At 38.5% G+C, this 17,850-nt stretch overlaps 3 protein-coding genes and 1 long non-coding RNA gene across 6 annotated transcripts; all 4 read left to right on the forward strand.

Moving 5' to 3' along the window:
- Nucleotides 1-1,276: 1,276 nt before the first annotated feature.
- On the forward strand, nucleotides 1,277-6,329 carry LOC112019973 (rop guanine nucleotide exchange factor 1). Of its 3 annotated transcripts, none has more exons than XM_024052529.2 (5): nucleotides 1,277-1,835; nucleotides 2,207-2,323; nucleotides 2,637-3,175; nucleotides 4,977-5,330; nucleotides 5,778-6,329. In XM_024052529.2, the coding sequence occupies exons 1-5, from the start codon at nucleotides 1,547-1,549 to the stop codon at nucleotides 6,117-6,119; spliced, it is 1,641 nt and encodes a 546-aa protein (XP_023908297.2). In that variant the 5' UTR covers nucleotides 1,277-1,546; the 3' UTR covers nucleotides 6,120-6,329. The 3 variants fall into 3 exon arrangements, with proteins under 3 accessions (XP_023908297.2, XP_065628873.1, XP_065628874.1); XM_065772801.1 differs by lacking the exon at nucleotides 5,778-6,329 and adding an exon at nucleotides 5,588-5,771; XM_065772802.1 differs by lacking the exon at nucleotides 5,778-6,329 and adding an exon at nucleotides 5,625-5,771 and having other exon boundaries at nucleotides 1,278-1,835.
- Nucleotides 6,330-6,802: 473 nt separating this feature from the next.
- LOC136067243 (uncharacterized) lies at nucleotides 6,803-8,133 on the forward strand. Its single transcript, XR_010628739.1, has 2 exons — nucleotides 6,803-6,911; nucleotides 7,591-8,133. It is a non-coding gene; the product is annotated as an uncharacterized LOC136067243 (long non-coding RNA).
- A 4,231-nt stretch (nucleotides 8,134-12,364) lies between these two features.
- LOC112038211 (uncharacterized) lies at nucleotides 12,365-12,877 on the forward strand. The gene is made up of 2 exons (XM_024071016.1): nucleotides 12,365-12,572; nucleotides 12,627-12,877. The coding sequence occupies exons 1-2, from the start codon at nucleotides 12,365-12,367 to the stop codon at nucleotides 12,875-12,877; spliced, it is 459 nt and encodes a 152-aa protein (XP_023926784.1).
- A 1,292-nt stretch (nucleotides 12,878-14,169) lies between these two features.
- LOC112006750 (uncharacterized) lies at nucleotides 14,170-14,682 on the forward strand. Its single transcript, XM_024039063.1, has one exon. The coding sequence runs from the start codon at nucleotides 14,170-14,172 to the stop codon at nucleotides 14,680-14,682; it is 513 nt and encodes a 170-aa protein (XP_023894831.1).
- Nucleotides 14,683-17,850: the final 3,168 nt, after the last annotated feature.

Consider the following 17,850-nt stretch of genomic DNA (forward strand, 5'->3'; position numbering starts at 1 on the left):
ACATGCTGCAGCAGTGCATCTATTTTAGCTTTCAACATAATAAAATAATATAAATATTACAATAAAATAATATAACTACTACAATAAAATAATATATCTCACTACCCAAAAAATAACCACAGCACCAACCACAATCACCTCTACCTCAGCCACAGCCATAACCACCACCAACACCACCACTAGCAGTCCACAGCAGGTAAAAAAAAAAAACACAAATCTCCAATCTTTTAAAAAAAAAAAAAAAAAAAAAAAAAAAAAAAAAAAAAAAAAAAAAAAAAAAAAAAAAAAAAAAAAACCCAGAAATCTCACCCTCAAGATACCCAAGCCAAGAGCACACAATACACACAATTAGAAATCTTAAAACCCAGATTAGTGGTGTGGGTCTGAGGCGGATGGCGGCTGGTGGGTCAATGAGAGACCGAAGTGATGAGAGACCGGAGTGATGAGTTTTGAGATACTGGAGTGATGAGCTTTGAGAGACCAGAGTGATGAGCTTCAGAGATGAGATGAGAGTGAATGAGAGAAAGAGAGGCACGGTTTGAGGGAGAGGCACAGTCTGAGAGAGAGAGAGAGAGGCACAGTGAAAGTGATAATATTTTAATCAACTGGTAGAATAAAATAATATATTTTTTTTAGCTCCCATGAATAGTGCACATCTATTTATAGATGTGCACTGTAGTAATGGAGCTAAAATTTTTACATTTAGCTCCACTGCTATAGCAAGATTTTTGTGTTTGTAGAGCTAAATTTTAGCAATATAGTAATATGCCTCCACTGCTGTGAATGCTTTTAAGAGTCTATAAATAAAGCTATCCAGGAATAGCTTATTTAATTGTAATCGAAAATATTTTGCTGAAAGTATTATAAATAAAGTTAAAATGTAGTTGAAATAGTATAGTGAGATTTGTGACTAGTAAAAAAGTACAATAAAATCCATTAATAATAGCAAAAATAAGCAAAAAAAATACAGTGAGATTCATAAATAGTACAGTAAATAAACGTAAAAGTTAACTGAATAATATAGTGAGACTTATAAATAATACTAAAAATATAATAAGACTCGTATATAATAACAAAAACAAACTAAAATATTCATCTTGTCCCAAATGGCAGACACTTATAAGCTACCAAACGTAACCTAACAAAAAAATAAAAAAAAAATCCGCAGGCTGTGCCTTCCACGCCCTACAACCCCACGTGGACATATCATCAATTTTATTAGAGGAAGTAGCTACCCCTGTCTCCGTAGTGGTCCCTGCAGTGCTGTTAACGCAAACCCAACGGCAATTTCATCAAACCACATGATTGCGAAACAAACACAGGTTGAGAAAAAGGAGAGAGTACGTTTCACTCACTCTCAGTGCCAGTAGTAGCAGTATCAACTTTATTAGCTTTTCTGTTATCACTCTGCTCAGTGCCTTTACTCTGAGAGACCATAAATTTTGTGTACAGTTCAATCTATAATTCGATCTTCATCATCATATGGAAAAAAATGTACGGTTCATTATGATCCTTGATTCACGTTGTGTTTGATCTTCTTGATCAAATGGGGAGTGTTTCGTCAGAAGATGAGCTCGAACAATTGAGCGAGCGCTTCGAGAGCTACAGTATCAGTGCGGACGTCAGCGAGTCCGAGAGTTCCGGTGGTGGCTTTTTGTGTCGGCCCTACTACGATCACGATTGCGATTCAGAGCCTTCTCCGCTCGCCGGACCAGACTTCTCCGATCATTCAGCTTTTCCGGCGCAGGTTCCGGTGACTTTGCCGGTGATTGGCGGCAGACACGTGGTGATTACGGCGGAGGACGAGACTGAGAAACCGGAGAGAGAGTTAACTGGTTAGTTGTTTCCAATTCTTCTCTCTTTCTTGGACTTATCTATTTTTGGAAAATTTAACGGTCATATTTGGATTCAGTTTTTATTTTTGTAAGATCTAACGGTTAAATTTTATATATATTTTTGCTTATAAAGATTTGACTACTCCAATGTGTGTATTAAGTCCTAATATGATCAAGTTTAACATGTTTAACTCTTACAAGAAATGGAAAACTGGAATTAACTCTCGATTAAATCAGCATCGGGACCTTAGTTCAGCTGATTACTTTGGTTTTGTTGTGAACCCAAAAAAAAAAAAAAAAAAAAGGTTGAGTTACTAAATTTCTTTCAACTTGTTGGGCTTAATCCATGGTTCTGTTTTATGTGGTTGCAGAATTAGAGTTGATGAAAGAGCGGTTTGCTAAGCTTCTGCTCGGAGAAGATATGTCAGGTGGAGGGAAAGGAGTTTGTACCGCTCTTGCTATCTCTAATGCCATCACAAATCTCTCTGGTCTGTTTCTTCCTTCATATTTTAATATGATAATTGATCTTACTTAATTTGGTCTTTTTTTTTTGTTTTTTTGGCTAAGATTATGCATCTGTAATTTGTTGTGTGTTTGTGTTAGATGGGGGATGAAATAAAATGCGATAGAAAACATTAGCTTTAGAAACTTCAATTTTTGTGCAAATGGGTAGGGCTGCCTACTTTGTGTGCTGGGTACAACCTTTTTGTGTGTGTTTTAAATGGTTTTCTCGACAGTGGACTTAGTTGATTTTATTCTATTTTGTGTATGCTTATATTCTTAGCATGAATTATGTGGCAGCTACTGTGTTTGGGGAGCTGTGGAAGCTGGAGCCATTGGCTCCACAGAAGAAATCAATGTGGTGTCGAGAAATGGAATGGCTTTTATGTGTGAGTGACTCCATTGTAGAGCTCATTCCATCTGTGCAAGAATTCCCAGGTGGTGGGACCTTTGAGGTTATGGTAACTCGGCCTCGTTCAGACCTATATGTGAACCTTCCAGCACTCAAAAAACTAGATGCAATGCTGCTTGGCATTCTTGATGGGTTTCACGATTCTGAGTTTTATTATGTTGATCGTGGGATAATTGTTGCTGGAACTAATGACATAGATACATATCATTTATCTACGTCCCCTGTTAGACCTTCAATTAGGCAGGAAGAGAAATGGTGGCTGCCCTTCCCTAAGGTCCCACCAAATGGCTTATCTGAAGATGTAAGGAAAAAATTGCAGCACTCCAGGGAATGCACAAATCAGATCCTTAAGGCTGCCTTGGCAATTAATAGCAGTGTTCTGGCTGAGATGGATGTCCCAGTTGCTTACTTGGACAGCTTGCCCAAGGTATGGGACTCTGTTCTGTTTTAAAATTGTATTCTCCTATTAAAATACATGGATTGTGAGACAGATATGGATATTAGGTGAACTACTCTTCAACGACTTGCAGATGTAACAAACGCTAGACCTTCTACCACCATTAATTTTGATAAATTGAAGAGATTGTTGCAGTTTATTCTTGGTAGTTAGTATGGTAGAGAATTTTTACTGAGATTTACTGATTCACTTATATATAGTAAAGTAATTTGGAGAATTACAGAGTGTTTAGCTTCTGATAAATTACAGTTTTAAGGGACATAAAACTCTACACAGTTAGATTTGCTTGCAACATGCGAGCAAAGACATGCCCATGGTTAATTACATTTTCCTTGTTGAAGGCTGTATCAGTTAAAATTACTGTTGGGTTGCAGAAATTTCTTCAAATACAGGTTATTTTTCCCTTAAGACAGGAATGGTGGGATGGTTAACTGTTACTCTTATTAGGTTAACATTCTCTAAAATTTTTTGTGGTTCCAGACTTCCAGTGAACAAAATCCTTCACTAACTATTAGTCACATTGGACAGAAGTGCAAGTACTATCATACACATATGTAGAGGCATAGGTATTGGTAATGTGGTTCTTGAAAAACATTAGTAAGCAAGCAACGAAGTTCCTACGGTCCTACCATTATCAAGTAGATTTTCGTTTGTTCTCGTTTTAGTAAATTTATGGCTCATTCAAATTATGAACTTTTTGCTCATTCAAATCATTCGGATCGAATCTAGTTAGCTAGGAGGCTTCATTTGTTTGATAATCTTGAGTTATAATCAGATTAATATGGGATCAGGTCAGTTTACGGTCTTCCTGTTAAAATGTGTCCTTGCTTTATTGTTGTTTAATAGTGAGAGATGCTTGAGTATGTCATGTGACCTTTTAACTTTATCTCCATATTGGTATTAATGGCATTATAATATTGATGACAAGTCTCTTTTGTCTGGATTATGGGGATTTTCTCCCTACATGAGGTTCTTAATGTTGAGAATTTGTCTCCTTTTCCTGAATCTAGGGCCTACATTCTGAAATCAAGTGCAGCCTATGCTTGTAAATATTTCCTATACTCTGTCAATACATAAAAAATCTAGGTCATGCATATGTTGGTCTTCTGAATTGCCTTTGCTTGTGTGCTTGCCCTTGCCATGATAAGGTCTTTGATATGTTTTGGATGAGAAGAAAATGCAGTGCCAATTCTCCATGTTTGTATGACAGTCTTTTTGTTTTATCCTTTGGTGGACAATTCAATTTCTTTCTTTCTAGTTAGAGACATATAGTTATGATTTTGAAATAAATCAAGAGACATTGTCTTTCTATTCAAACTGTCTCTGCATGTCTACATACCCATATTTCATGGCAAGATCATTTCATTCATTCATTCAAATTATGTACAGAAGAAATGTTAATTTTAATTTATTTTTCTCCTTAAACTTCCTTGGATGATGTTAATTTATGTAAGCACTGTTCTATATTTCCAATTTATCTCTCCCACTGAAGGAGGTCTGTAGTTGGATGCACCAGGTAATCTCAATTTGCGATCTGCCTAGTCTTGTCAGATTCTTTATCATGCAATTATTTGAGGATCTTAATTATATTCTCTGTTAATGATTCATGCATCATGGACTAGTATAGGGTTTCTATTGTCCATTGATTTTAAGAGCAATTATATTTTTATCTTCCAAAGAGCATGTTACAGCTCAAGAAATTAACTTGTTTTGTATATTTTCTTCATTTTTCTCATTCTTTACCACATCATGGTTTCTACTAATTTTTCAGAGTGGAAAAGCTTGTTTAGGAGAAATCATATATCGTTACATTACTGCTGAGCAATTCTCCCCCGAGTGTCTTCTTGATTATTTAGACCTTTCCTCAGAGTACACCACTCTGGATATAGCAAACAGGATTGAGGCTGCTGTGCACATTTGGAGGCAGAAGTATCCGAAAGGTCATTCAATTCATGCAAAGGCTGGAAAATCATCATGGGGTGGAAAGGTTAAGGGCTTTGTAGGTGATATAGAAAAGAGTAAGCTTCTAGCATATCGGGCTGAGACCCTCTTACAGAATTTAAGGCTACGGTTCCCTGGCCTCCCACAGACTGCTTTGGACATGAGCAAGATTCAGTATAATAAGGTGTAGCCCTTAAGCATTTATCTTCATTTGAAACTTATAGTTTTTGTCATCCTCTTTCTGTGTTTTGTTTTGGTTGTTTTGTTTAGGTATCAATAGCATCTCTGGTCAGCATATCAATATGCACAATGTAAAATATACCATGCGATCCCAACAAAGAGATCTCTTTTGCAAATTTTATCCCTCAACTCATGCCATTGTAGCATCTTTTATGGCATTTTCAGACACGAAAACTGTCAAAATGAAAAATAATGTTGCAGGACATTAGGAGGTAATGCGTTTCAAGATTGTATGCAGGCATGATACAGGTCCTCATGGACCAATTAAGGACCTTGAAACCTTTTTTTATGAAGTGCCTCTACAACTCCTCACACTCCCTTCTCCTCCAAAATCACACAGTGAATGAACATATATGCTAAATGGGAAGACAAATTTTTGTCCATGCTGCAGGATGTTGGGCAGTCAATCCTTGAGAGCTATTCCAGAGTGATGGAAAGCTTAGCCTTCAACATAATGGCAAGGATTGATGATCTCCTATATGTAGATGATGCCACCAAGCAACGTGCAGCAGCAGAGTCAACTTCTCCGTATGACCGGGAAAGGTTTGGTTGTTCTCTTCCCAAACAGAAGTGGATGTCACAGAGCCCCTTCTCAACTCAACACTCACCGTGTGCTTCTCCGTTCACAATACCAGCATTCCATTCCAGTCAAACAGCTGGAAGCCCCAGTAGAAGGACACATCATGCTGTAAAGAGTTTGAGGTACGCTCTAGATGAGAAGTTAGAAAAGTAACTTTTTAATGATGTAGAATTAAGAGTATAAACCATACAGTATGGGAATCTCAGTGCCTTCATGGAATCTGACATGCTTCTGAATCAGTTTGAGATAACTTGTCTCTCAAATGCAGCTGACAGACACGTTTGTAGCTTGATTGGTACCTAAGATTAGAAACACGATCGTGTTTATTCTTTTATAATAACATAGTCAGAGATTCTTTATGTAGCTTGCATCTGGTACGTAGTTTTTTTTTTCTTTGTGTGTTTGTGGGTGGATGGTTCATGTGGAGTGATGGTTATCAGTTGTCAGATGCATCACCATAAACCACTTCCCATCTGCAACTCTCAGCAAGCAGTAGTCATTCATCTATGTTGCAGGAATCTTTTTTTTTTTTTTTTTTTCCTTTAAAACTCCTCACACTCCCTTCTCCTCCAAAATCACACAGTGAATGAACATATATGCTAAATGGGAAGACAAATTTTTGTCCATGCTGCAGGATGTTGGGCAGTCAATCCTTGAGAGCTATTCCAGAGTGATGGAAAGCTTAGCCTTCAACATAATGGCAAGGATTGATGATCTCCTATATGTAGATGATGCCACTAAGCAACGTGCAGCAGCAGAGTCAACTTCTCCGTATGACCGGGAAAGGTTTGGTTGTTCTCTTCCCAAACAGAAGTGGATGTCACAGAGCCCCTTCTCAACTCAACACTCACCGTGTGCTTCTCCATTCACAATACCAGCATTCCATTCCAGTCAAACAGCTGGAAGCCCCAGTAGAAGGACACATCATGCTGTAAAGAGTTTGAGGTACACTCTAGATGAGAAGTTAGAAAAGTAACTTTTTAATGATGTAGAATTAAGAGTATAAACCATACAGTATGGGAATCTCAGTGCCTTCATGGAATCTGACATGCTTCTGAATCAGTTTGAGATAACTTGGTCTGTCAAATGCAGCTGACAGACACGTTTGTAGCTTGATTGGTACCTAAGATTAGAAACACGATCGTGTTTATTCTTTTATAATAACATAGTCAGAGATTCTTTATGTAGCTTGCATCTGGTACGTAGTTTTTTTTTTTTTTTTCTTTGTGTGTGTTTGTGGGTGGATGGTTCATGTGGAGTGATGGTTATCAGTTGTCAGATGCATCACCATAAACCACTTCCCATCTGCAACTCTCAGCAAGCAGTAGTCATTCATCTATGTTGCAGGAATCTTTTTTTTTTTTTTCTTTGTATTTCTTAGTGCCCATTTTCAAACTACGAAGTAGGTGTGTTTGAAAGCAACCTCTGAGAGATTGCTAACACTTGCTGAGATGCCTTGATGGTTAAGTGGTTCCGAAAGAATGGGGGTAGCTAGGCCCTGCTTTTTTTTTTGTAAAGTTTGAAAGGGAGATAGTGCAAATCTTATCTAATATAAATCTCAACTGTTTTGGCCGATGGAGTCATAGTAGAAAATGAATGATATGAATTCAAAAACTACTTTCAGAGGAAATATGTCATCGAGTGCTTTGAGTCCTTATTAGCAGTCATGAACCTGGCCAGAAGACCACAGCATATGCATTGCACTTGAGTCTGGCTCATCAGATTGCATGATGGGGCTGTTGAAGCAGATGTATTTTTGGAGCAAAAGCAGCTTTGAAACCGGAAAGCAATTATGAAGGTGAAAACAATGCACTCAGAACTTGGATAGGGCTTAAGCTACTTAACAATTTCAAGATAGTTGCACGATGAGATATTTAGTCAAAGCGGCATTTCAAGCTCCTGAATTTGAGCTTTAAATTCTTTTCCTCAAATATAATAACTTTTTGTCATTATTATTATTGTTTCCGTTTTATGTAAAACAAAAAAATATTTTAGAAGCATATATGAGCAGCCATGAGGAAGTAGTGCAAATAGCAAGCAATTAAACAATGGAACTATGGAAGATAGCATCTTGTATAATTTCTCTTGTAGGTTTGGCTTTCATGTCCTCTGTAAGACATCAAAAGATTTTAAAAGTCTGCGGAAATCTTCACCATTGTTTCTATAATGCAACAAAACCAAACCAATATTGGATGGTTGGACCATGCTCACCGGTTCTTGAGAGATTCGCGTTTTCAGGAATTTTCAATTGTCGTACATAATTGCTCCGTCCTCATAATTTAATAAAGCATTACATGCATCTTAACCACTGCCTTTATAGGACATACGTTAACAAAATCCAACAAAAAAATACCTTAATTTGATCAATTTCATCCTTCCCCACTAAAAAAAAAAAAAAAAGAACTACATAATGCGTATCAGTTTGGAAAAATATCATTTTACATTTGTTTTTGTCTATTATTTTACATCAATATTCACAATTGATGTGGAAATATCCACATTTTAACACATGATAGTAGATGTAAAAAAAACAAATGAAAGTGTATCATTGCCTTATCGGTTTTATACCTCAAGATGACATATCCCTTTTGTTTTGTTTAGTTGTTATTTTTTTTAGTAGATTGCTTTTGATTTTGATTTTGATTTTTTTTTTTCCTCTTTCTATCACTGTTCAATTCTCAAAGAGGCAGACCGTCTTAAGTCTTAATCCACTAACCAAGAACTCTGAAATCTAGAGCAATCTTTTCTCACAAATTTACAGACAATTTATAGTGGAACTGAAGAGGGAATATTGTTTCAGGAATACTGAACAAATTTTGGAATGGTACGAAGCTTTCAAGGACCAAGTTGACAAGTTCTTGTCCCCCTATAAACGCACGCTCTTGGTCGTAAAGCAAACCAAATCTAAAGCAAGTTAAAACCAGCCCAATTATACTGGTTAACGTGGTCCACCATTACAGGCCAATCTGCTCAATAATCGAATGAGTTGGCCCAAACAAATCCAACCTCATTTCATCAGAGGTTTTCACTTGGGTGCTGTTCTCTAATCTCCATCCTTCCAATCTGATCCCAATCCATTCAGTGATGTTTACCGTAATTCTGAAAAGTATTGTTTTTTTTTTTTTTTTGGTAAACTACCGTAAAGTATTGTTACAACTCAACTCTACTAACTTTTAATTCTCACTAAAATATCCGTCACTTTATTTTATTTTATTTTTATAAATATTATAAAATTTGAATTTATAACGTAAACCTCATTATGATTGCTTTATATCATCAAATTAAAATAACAATTAGTTTCTTTTTAATCCATATTTGATGGAGTTAGTTTAGCCTTAAATTTGTTATATATGTATTTGTATTTAACTATTTATAAGAGTAATGTTACAGACACAAACTATTTTATAACATTTTTACAAACTGTTGATGTGGTTTTAGTAATTTTCAAATAATCATTGATAAACATAAATGTGATGTTAGTGGTGGATCTATATTCTAATAAGAATTTTCCACATCAATAGTTTGTAAAAATGTTGTAAAATAGTTGATTTTTTTTTTTTTTTTTTTGATGTCTACTATGGGGACCTGAGGACCGAGGAAGGATACAACAAGCTGTGACTATCATTTAAAAAACATTCTAAGCTTGAGGAGGGAATCTGCTCAAGGATAGAAGGAGAGGGGACAAAATACGTCCTGGAAGGCTGAATGGAGAGGATGGTGTTTAGTGAGAATCAAGGTAGGTGAAGGAAGTTTCCAGTGAAAGCTCACCTACTGCCTCCGCATTAAATGACTGGCAACAGTTTTATCAATTGCATTGATGAGGAAATAACCTGAATATTAGAATTTGTAGTTATGCATCTCCTTCTACCACCTTCAACAAAATTTTAAAGGGACAAGTGTCCTAAAGAGTCTGGGGGATTGTAGATGGAGGGCCAAGATGCAATTAGCTAAGGCGTATATAAAGAAAAAAGACTTCCAGATGAAAGGACCTCCCAGAAAAATCAAGGAAAAGAGATTAGAACAAGAATAGTGATGAGAATGCAAATTGTCATATTTTTCTCCCTTAATGTTTAGTCTTTTATACTTATTTGGTGCCTAAATGTACTCATTATTCTTATATTTTGATTTAGGATGCAAATGGAGGCATTAAGTGCAAAACGTAGCTAATTGGGCGATTTTGGACAGTTTCAACATTACTTCGTAATCTAGGCATAATTCTCTCATCAGAGCTCCGATTGAGATGATTCAAGATGCTATGGAACGCCAAGAAAAATATTTACAACTTTCATGTTTTGAGTTTTGAGATATACTGGCTGCATCAAGGTCGAAATCGGGCTTGAAATTGCTGCACTTGCACTGCTAACGTTCTGGAATGTTCCTTTGCCTGAAATTCTAATACCTGATGCGGTTTATTTTTAGAAGCTTCCAGATCTGGTGCATGAAAATTCTAGTTGAAAAACACCACTTTCCTAGTTATATTAGGACTTTGTTTTATTTTTAATATTTTGCTTAGTTAGTCAGATTTGGATATTATTATTTAGAATATTTTTAGGAGATTTTGTAGGCTTGGGAAAGGGGGCATTAATGTATAAAAGAAGGGAGGAGAAATTAGATTGGACACACACGCCTCTCTCTCCCCTCTTCTCTAACTTCTCCCTTGAGTTTTTATCATGGTCCTGCTTGGGTAAACTTTTATACTTCGTCGAAGGAAACTGAAGCCTTGGAATCAATAAAACTGTGAGATTTAATTTGTTTTTATTGTTCAATTTATACTTTGAATATCATATGTTCTTCTGTGCCTATTTTCATGGTTATCTCATTTAATTACTAGGGGGCTTACTACTTTTTATTCGTTGCAATCTACTGCTAGGTTAGATATCAAATCCGTAATTGTTTGATCTCTCTAATTTGTGAAGCAACCAAGATTTAATGATTTGCTGCGTCAGAAATTATTAGATTTTAGAAAGAACGCTCGACTAAATTAAATACAACCGCTTGTGCTTGTGTTGTTTAGTTTCATCGATCTCTCTAATTCTTAAGGCTGCTACTAGATTAAACCTTTAGCACTTGTCTCGGGTTGTTTAGTAGTTAGGGTTTATTAGATCGCTTGTTTTCTAATTAACTGCGACTAAAGAGAAATAGGAAAATAGTTCCAACGGTGAATATTCAAAGTATGAATTGATATATGCTTGCATCGATGATCAATTATAATATTTTGATGGTGGATGTTGACTTAGACTAAGGTTTGTTCTCTTGATTGATTTTGATACTTTGATTTAAATTGTTGCTTAGTTGTTTTTCTTAAAATTATTTGCCTTGTACTCAAAACCCCCTCCCCCCATCCTTGTTCACGTAGCATAAAACTAGGCTAGATACTCTTTGTGGGAATGATCCTTACTCACACCACTATATGTACTTTTAGGAGTACATGTTTTGTTTTTGGTGGCCTGCAACAACACACCAAATAGTGTGTGTGTGTGTGTGTGTGTGAGAGAGAGAGAGAGAGAGAGAGAGAGAGAGAGAGAGAGAGAGAGAAGTGTACATCCTTGTGCAAGAACATCATCCTCGAACGAGATTGTAAAGAACCATTTGTATACTTAATCTTTGGCTTTCGTTCCTTCCTTCTTTGTCTGAATCCTCGGCTAAACCCAACTTGCTTTTCCCCACTCTCTTTAAAAATATTTATTAGTTTAGGCCTAGCTAGATAGCACAAATTTCACTATTCTAAGTGAGTTTGGGTCACCAGGTTTTTATGTCTTTACAATTGGCGCTGTTTGTGGGAAGCAAGGTTTTGTTGTGGGTTTGTTTTTGGTTAGCCATGGCCAACCTGGAACAGAATAGGGAAGAATCTGTTGGTTCATAGAGGGAAAATCAGTTTGTTAATCTAGAGAGAAGGAGAGACAGACATTATACGCCAAGTGTTACGGTAGAATCCTACCATATGGAGTGTACTAAAAAGGAGTCATTCAAGGACAAAGAATCATGTTTCACACGATCAGGAGATGTGAAAATTGTAGCTTGAGATAGATCATTTGCGTAGGAAGTTACGGCAAAGGGAGCGTGATAGAAGGAGTCCATCACCCCCATCAAGTGATGGATCAGGGGAAAGTAGGGATTGCTCGTATCGCCATAGGTCTAGAACCCCATCTAGTGAGTCCTTCTCAGCATCTTCACACCAAGATAAATTGGAAAAAGGCAAGTTCAAGCGTGGGCAAGAGTCATCTCACCACAGCATAGGGAATGATGCAATGAGCAAAGCACTTTGTCAAATCTCAAAGTCACCCTTTGTTGGGAGAATCAACAAGGCCATGCTCCCCCATCGGTTTTCACAGCCAACTTTCACCATCTATAATGGAAGGTTTGATCCTGTGGAGCATGTGAGCCACTTCAATTAGAAGATGGCAGTCCATTCTGGCAATGAAGCTCTTATGTGCAAGGTATTCCTTTCTAGCCTCGCACTTGTGGCTATGCGGTGGTTTGATGTTTTGGAAGAGCGGTCATTAAGGTCCTTTGAGAAGTCGACAAGGGCATTTGGTGCTAGATTTATGACGTGCAGTAAGGTCCCTAAACCTTTTGACTATCTATTGTCTATAGCGATGAGGGAAGGTGAGACCTTCAAGACCTATTCAGACAGATATTAGGAAATGTACAATGAAATAGATGGGGATTTTGAGGACGTGGAAGTGAGAACTTTTAGGGTAGGGCTTTCGACAGAGCATGAGCTAAGAAAGTCACTAACAATGAAGTTTGCCCTTAGTATGCGCGAGCTTCTGGATCGCATTAATCAGTACAAACAAGTAGAGGAAGATCAAACCCAGGGAAAGGGCAAGGTGAAGGCTTTTCCTGAGAAGAAGGATCCTCGAGGAGGAGGATATCACAATAACCGGTCAAGGAGAGATTTCCCCAACTAGACATTGTCTACAGGTGCTCAGGTGGTTAGTTCGTTGTTTAAAGAGCCTATCTATCAAATACTAGAAAAGATAAAAAATGAATAGTATTTCAAATGGCCCAATAAAATGGGTAAGGACCCATCTAAGAGAAACCAGAGTCTTTACTATCGTTATCATCAAGAAAAAGGACACAAAATTGAAGATTGTAGGACTTTACGTGATCATCTAGGCTAACTGGTGAAGGCAGGGAAGTTAAGGTAGTTCTTGTACCAACTTGCTAGTCAGTTTGGACGGCCCGAAGTTGGGTATAAAAGGGATGGAGCTCCTTAGCAGCCCTAGGCATAATTAATGTTATTTTTTCTAAGCCCAGGGGCAATGCTGGAGCTTGTTCGGGGGTTATGTCTATAGTTTCAAGTCCCAACTTGGTAGACAGGAGCCAGGCTTGCAAAAAGGCCAAAATGGTGGCCATGCCCACTTTAGGTCATTCAGAAGAAGATAAGGAGGGGACACTCTAGCTACATGATGATGCCTTGGTGATAACCATTCAGATCGGGGGGTATGATGTAAGAAGGGTCCTGGTAGACCAGGGAAGTGGAGCGGAGATTATATACATGGACTTGTATAAAGGGTTAAATCTCGGGCCTGAGGACCTGGAGAAGCACGATTCATCACTAGTGGGCTTTGATGGGAGATTAGTAATCCCTCGCAGGATGATAAGGTTACCTGTACAGGCTGGAGACGAGGAGGTGCAAGTTGACTTCATTGTAGTTGAAGCTTATTCCCCTTACACAGCTATCCTTGCTAGACCATGGTTTCATGCTATGGGAGCAGTTTCGTCAACATTACACGTGAAAGTTAAGTACCCCACACAAGGAAGAGTAGAGAAATTAGTAGAAAGTTAAGCAATGGCTAGGCAGTGTCTGATAGTAGCCATTACATGGCAACCAGCAGATCAAGCCGTGGCGGAAGAGGAGAAAATCCCATAACAATCAAAGGGTCCCGAAGTAGGACTTGAGATGAGTCGCACGGGGTGCTGTCCAAGGAATTGGAAAAGGTNACCCCATCTAATGAGTCCTTCTCAGCGTCTTCACACCAAGATAAATTGGAAAAAGGCAAGTTCAAGCGTGGGCAAGAGTCATCTCACCACAGCATAGGGAATGATGCAATGAGCAAAGCACTTTGTCAAATCTCAAAGTCACCCTTTGTGGGAGAATCAACAAGGCCATGCTCCCCCACCGGTTTTCACAGCCAACTTCACCATCTATAATGGAAGGTTTGATCCTATGGAGCATGTGAGCCACTTCAATTAGAAGATGGCAGTCCATTCTGGCAATGAAGCTCTTATGTGCAAGGTATTCCTTTCCAGCCTCGCACTTGTGGCTATGCGGTGGTTTGATGTTTTGGAAGAGGGGTCATTAAGGTCCTTTGAGGAGTCGACAAGGGCATTTGGTGCTAGATTTATGACGTGTAGTAAGGTCCCTAAACCTTTTGACTATCTATTGTCTATGGCGATGAGGGAAGAGGAGACCTTCAAGACCTATTCAGACAGATATTGCGAAATGTACAATGAAATAGATGGGGATTTTGAGGATGTGGAAGTGAGAACTTTTAGGGTAGGGCTTTCGACAGAGCATGAGCTAAGAAAGTCACTAACAATGAAGTTTGCCCTTAGTATGTGCGAGCTTATGGATCGCATTGATCAGTACAAACAAGTAGAGGAAGATCAAACCCAGGGAAAGGGCAAGGTGAAGGCTTTTCCTGAGAAGAGGGATCCTCGAGGAGGAGGATATCACAATAACCGGTCAAGGAGAGATTTCCCCAACTAGACATTGTCTACAGGTGCTCAGGTGGTTAGTTCGTTGTTTAAAGAGCCTATCTATCAAATATTGGAAGATAAAAAATGAACAGTATTTCAAATGGCCCAATAAAATGGGTGAGGACCCATCTAAGAGAAACCAGAGTCTTTACTATCGTTATCATCAAGAAAAAGGACACACAATTGAAGATTGTAGGACTTTACGTGATCATCTAGGCTAACTGGTGAAGGTAGGGAAGTTAAGGTAGTTCTTGTACCAACTTGCCAGTCAGTTCGGACGGCCCGAAGTTGGGTATAAAAGGGATGAAGCTCCTTAGCCAGCCCTAGGCATAATTAATGTTATTTTTCTAAGCCCAGGGGCAATGCTGGAGCTTGTTCGGGGGTTATGTCTATGGTTTCAAGTCCCAACTTGGAAGACAGGAGCTAGGCTTGCAAAAAGGCCAAAATGGTGGCCATGCTCACTTTAGGTCATTCAGAAGAAGATAAGGAGGGGACGCTCTAGCTACATGATGATGCGTTGGTGGTAACCATTCAGATTGGGGGTATGATGTAAGAAGGGTCCTGGTAGACCAGGGAAGTGGAGCAGAGATTATACACATGGACTTGTATAAAGGGTTAAATCTCAGGCCTGAGGACCTGGAGAAGCACGATTCACCACTAGTGGGCTTTGATGGGAGATTGGTAATCCCTCGCAGGATGATAAGGTTACCTGTACAGGCTGGAGACGAAGAGGTGCAAGTTGACTTCATTGTAGTTGAAGCTTATTCCCCTTACACAGCTATCCTTGCTAGACCATGGTTTCATGCTATGGGAGCAGTTTCGTCAACATTACACGTGAAAGTTAAGTACCCCACACAAGGAAGAGTAGGGAAATTAGTAAAAAGTTAAGCAATGGCTAGGCAGTGTCTGATAGTAGCCATTACATGGCAACCAGCAGATCAAGCCGTGGCAGAAGAGGAGAAAATCCCATAATAATCAAAGGGTCCCGAAGTAGGACTTGAGATGAGTCGCACGGGGTGCTGTCCAAGGAATTGGAAAGTTTTGATTGGTCAAAATGAGGAGAAATATTTCAAGTGCCGCCCTTGGAGAAAGTAGCGTTGATGAAGTTTCTGGAAGATAATATTGATGTGTTTGCCTGAAGCACTTATGACTTGCACGGGATTGATTCAGAGTTATATGTCATCGCCTAAATGTGAATTAAGATGAGTTTACATGAAAGCAACCACCACGGCGCTCGTCAAAAGAGCATGTTGAGGTAGAAAGGTTGAAGTTAATAAACTTAAGCAAGCAGGGGCAATCAAGGAAATCTCTTACCCTGAGTGACTGGCCAAGGGGGGGGAGGGGGGAAGGGAGGGGGTTCTGAACCCACTTTCCAGTCCTTGGCCTTTCGCTTAGTGGGGCTTAGACATAGTGGAGCCATTTCCTTGAGCCATAGGCAACGGAAGATGGCTCATCGTCTAGACAGACTATTTTACTAAGTGGGTAGAGGCTGAACCTTTATCCAATATCAGAGATGTAGATGCTAAGAGGTTTATATGGAGAAATGTCATCACCAAGTTTGGAGTCCCACATACATTGATCTAGGACAATGGGCTTCAATTTGATAGTAAGGCATTCCGAAGATACTGTGGGGAGTTGGGGATTAGGAATAGATATTCTACTCTTGCTTATCCATAGGGGAATGGGCAGGATGAGGCTACTAATAAGGCTATAGTGTCTGGATTGAAGAAAAGGTTGGATGATGCCAAGGGAAGGTGGGTGGATGAATTGCACCATGTGCTATGGACTTATCGCACTACCCCCCGAAAATCAACTGGAGAGACTCATTTTTCAATGACTTATAGGGCTGAAGCAGTAATTTCCCTTGAGTCAGGGTTCCCAAACTTAAGAACTGATCAATTCAACGCCGAGGAGAATAATCACTTGCTCTCAACCAGCTTGGAATTGGTTGAAGAGAGAAGAGAAGTGGCTACAGTGACAATGGCACATTACCAGCAGAGACTTAAGCAGGGGTATGACAAAGGAGTGAAGCTAAGACCACTAGCCCCAGGAGATTTAGTTCTGAGAAAGGTGGTTGGAATAGCCAGGAACCCAGCCTAGGGGAAGTTAGGCCCCAACTGGGAAGGTCTGTATAGAATAACATTAGTGGCGGGCATTGGAGCTTATTATTTGGAAGACCTAGATGAAAATGTGATACCACGACCTTGGAATGTAAACAATTTGTGGCGTTATTACTATTAATGATATGAGGTTCTTTTTATTCATGTCTGGATCATTTATTTCTCACTAATGTTGCAGGTTGTATTATAAGCACTTTGTGTAAAAGTTTCTAAGTGTTAAATAGAACATCGGTCTTGTTCGACTCCTTGGGTCATAAACCTTGGGTAAACTAACCTTTATGCAAAAAGTTTCAAAGTGTTAAACAAAACCTTGGTTTTGTTCGACTCCTCGGATCACAAACTTTGGGTAAATTAACCTTTATACAAAAAGTTTCTAAGTGTTAAACAAAACCTCGGTCTTGTTCAACTCCTCGGGTCACAAACCTTGGGTAAATTAACTTTTATACAAAAAGTTTCTAAGTGTTAAAAAGAACCTCAGTCTTATTCGACCCCTTGAGTCATAGACCTTGGATAAATTAACCTTTACATGAAATTTTCTAAGTGTTGGATGAAATCATAAGTCTTGCCCACCTCCTCGGATCACAAGTTCTGGGTAGATTGGTCTTTTAGCATCCTAAGTTCGAGATAAGGTAAGTCTAACTTGAAATTTTTACTAAGTGCCAGAATATCATTGCAAGTTACATTAAGTGTCAATCCAACAACTTTATTAAGAGTCATTCAAGATTGGATGGAATAGTGTTGGGAATAAATTAAGTTAAACATAGGTTAACACGTTTTAGATAATATTAAAAAAAAAGGAAATAACAGAAATTATACTTGGATGAGTAAAAGTGCAAAGTAAAAATTGGATATTCATTAATGCTCAGGAATGGGTTTACAATAAGAGAAAGATAAGGTCATCAAAAAAACTTGGCCCGAGTACAAAATTTCATGATAGTTCTTAACCTAAGACTAAGCTACACCGAGGCCTCTTTCTATTTCTATTTTTCCTTCTCTTTCTTCATCATCTTCAGCTGCCCAACTTCAGTAGCCACCTCTGAGTCCACATCCATAACAAA

The sequence above is a fragment of the Quercus suber genome, unplaced genomic scaffold (assembly GCF_002906115.3).
Source record: "Quercus suber isolate HL8 unplaced genomic scaffold, Cork oak 2.0 scaffold_64, whole genome shotgun sequence".
NCBI lineage: Eukaryota > Viridiplantae > Streptophyta > Magnoliopsida > Fagales > Fagaceae > Quercus > Quercus suber.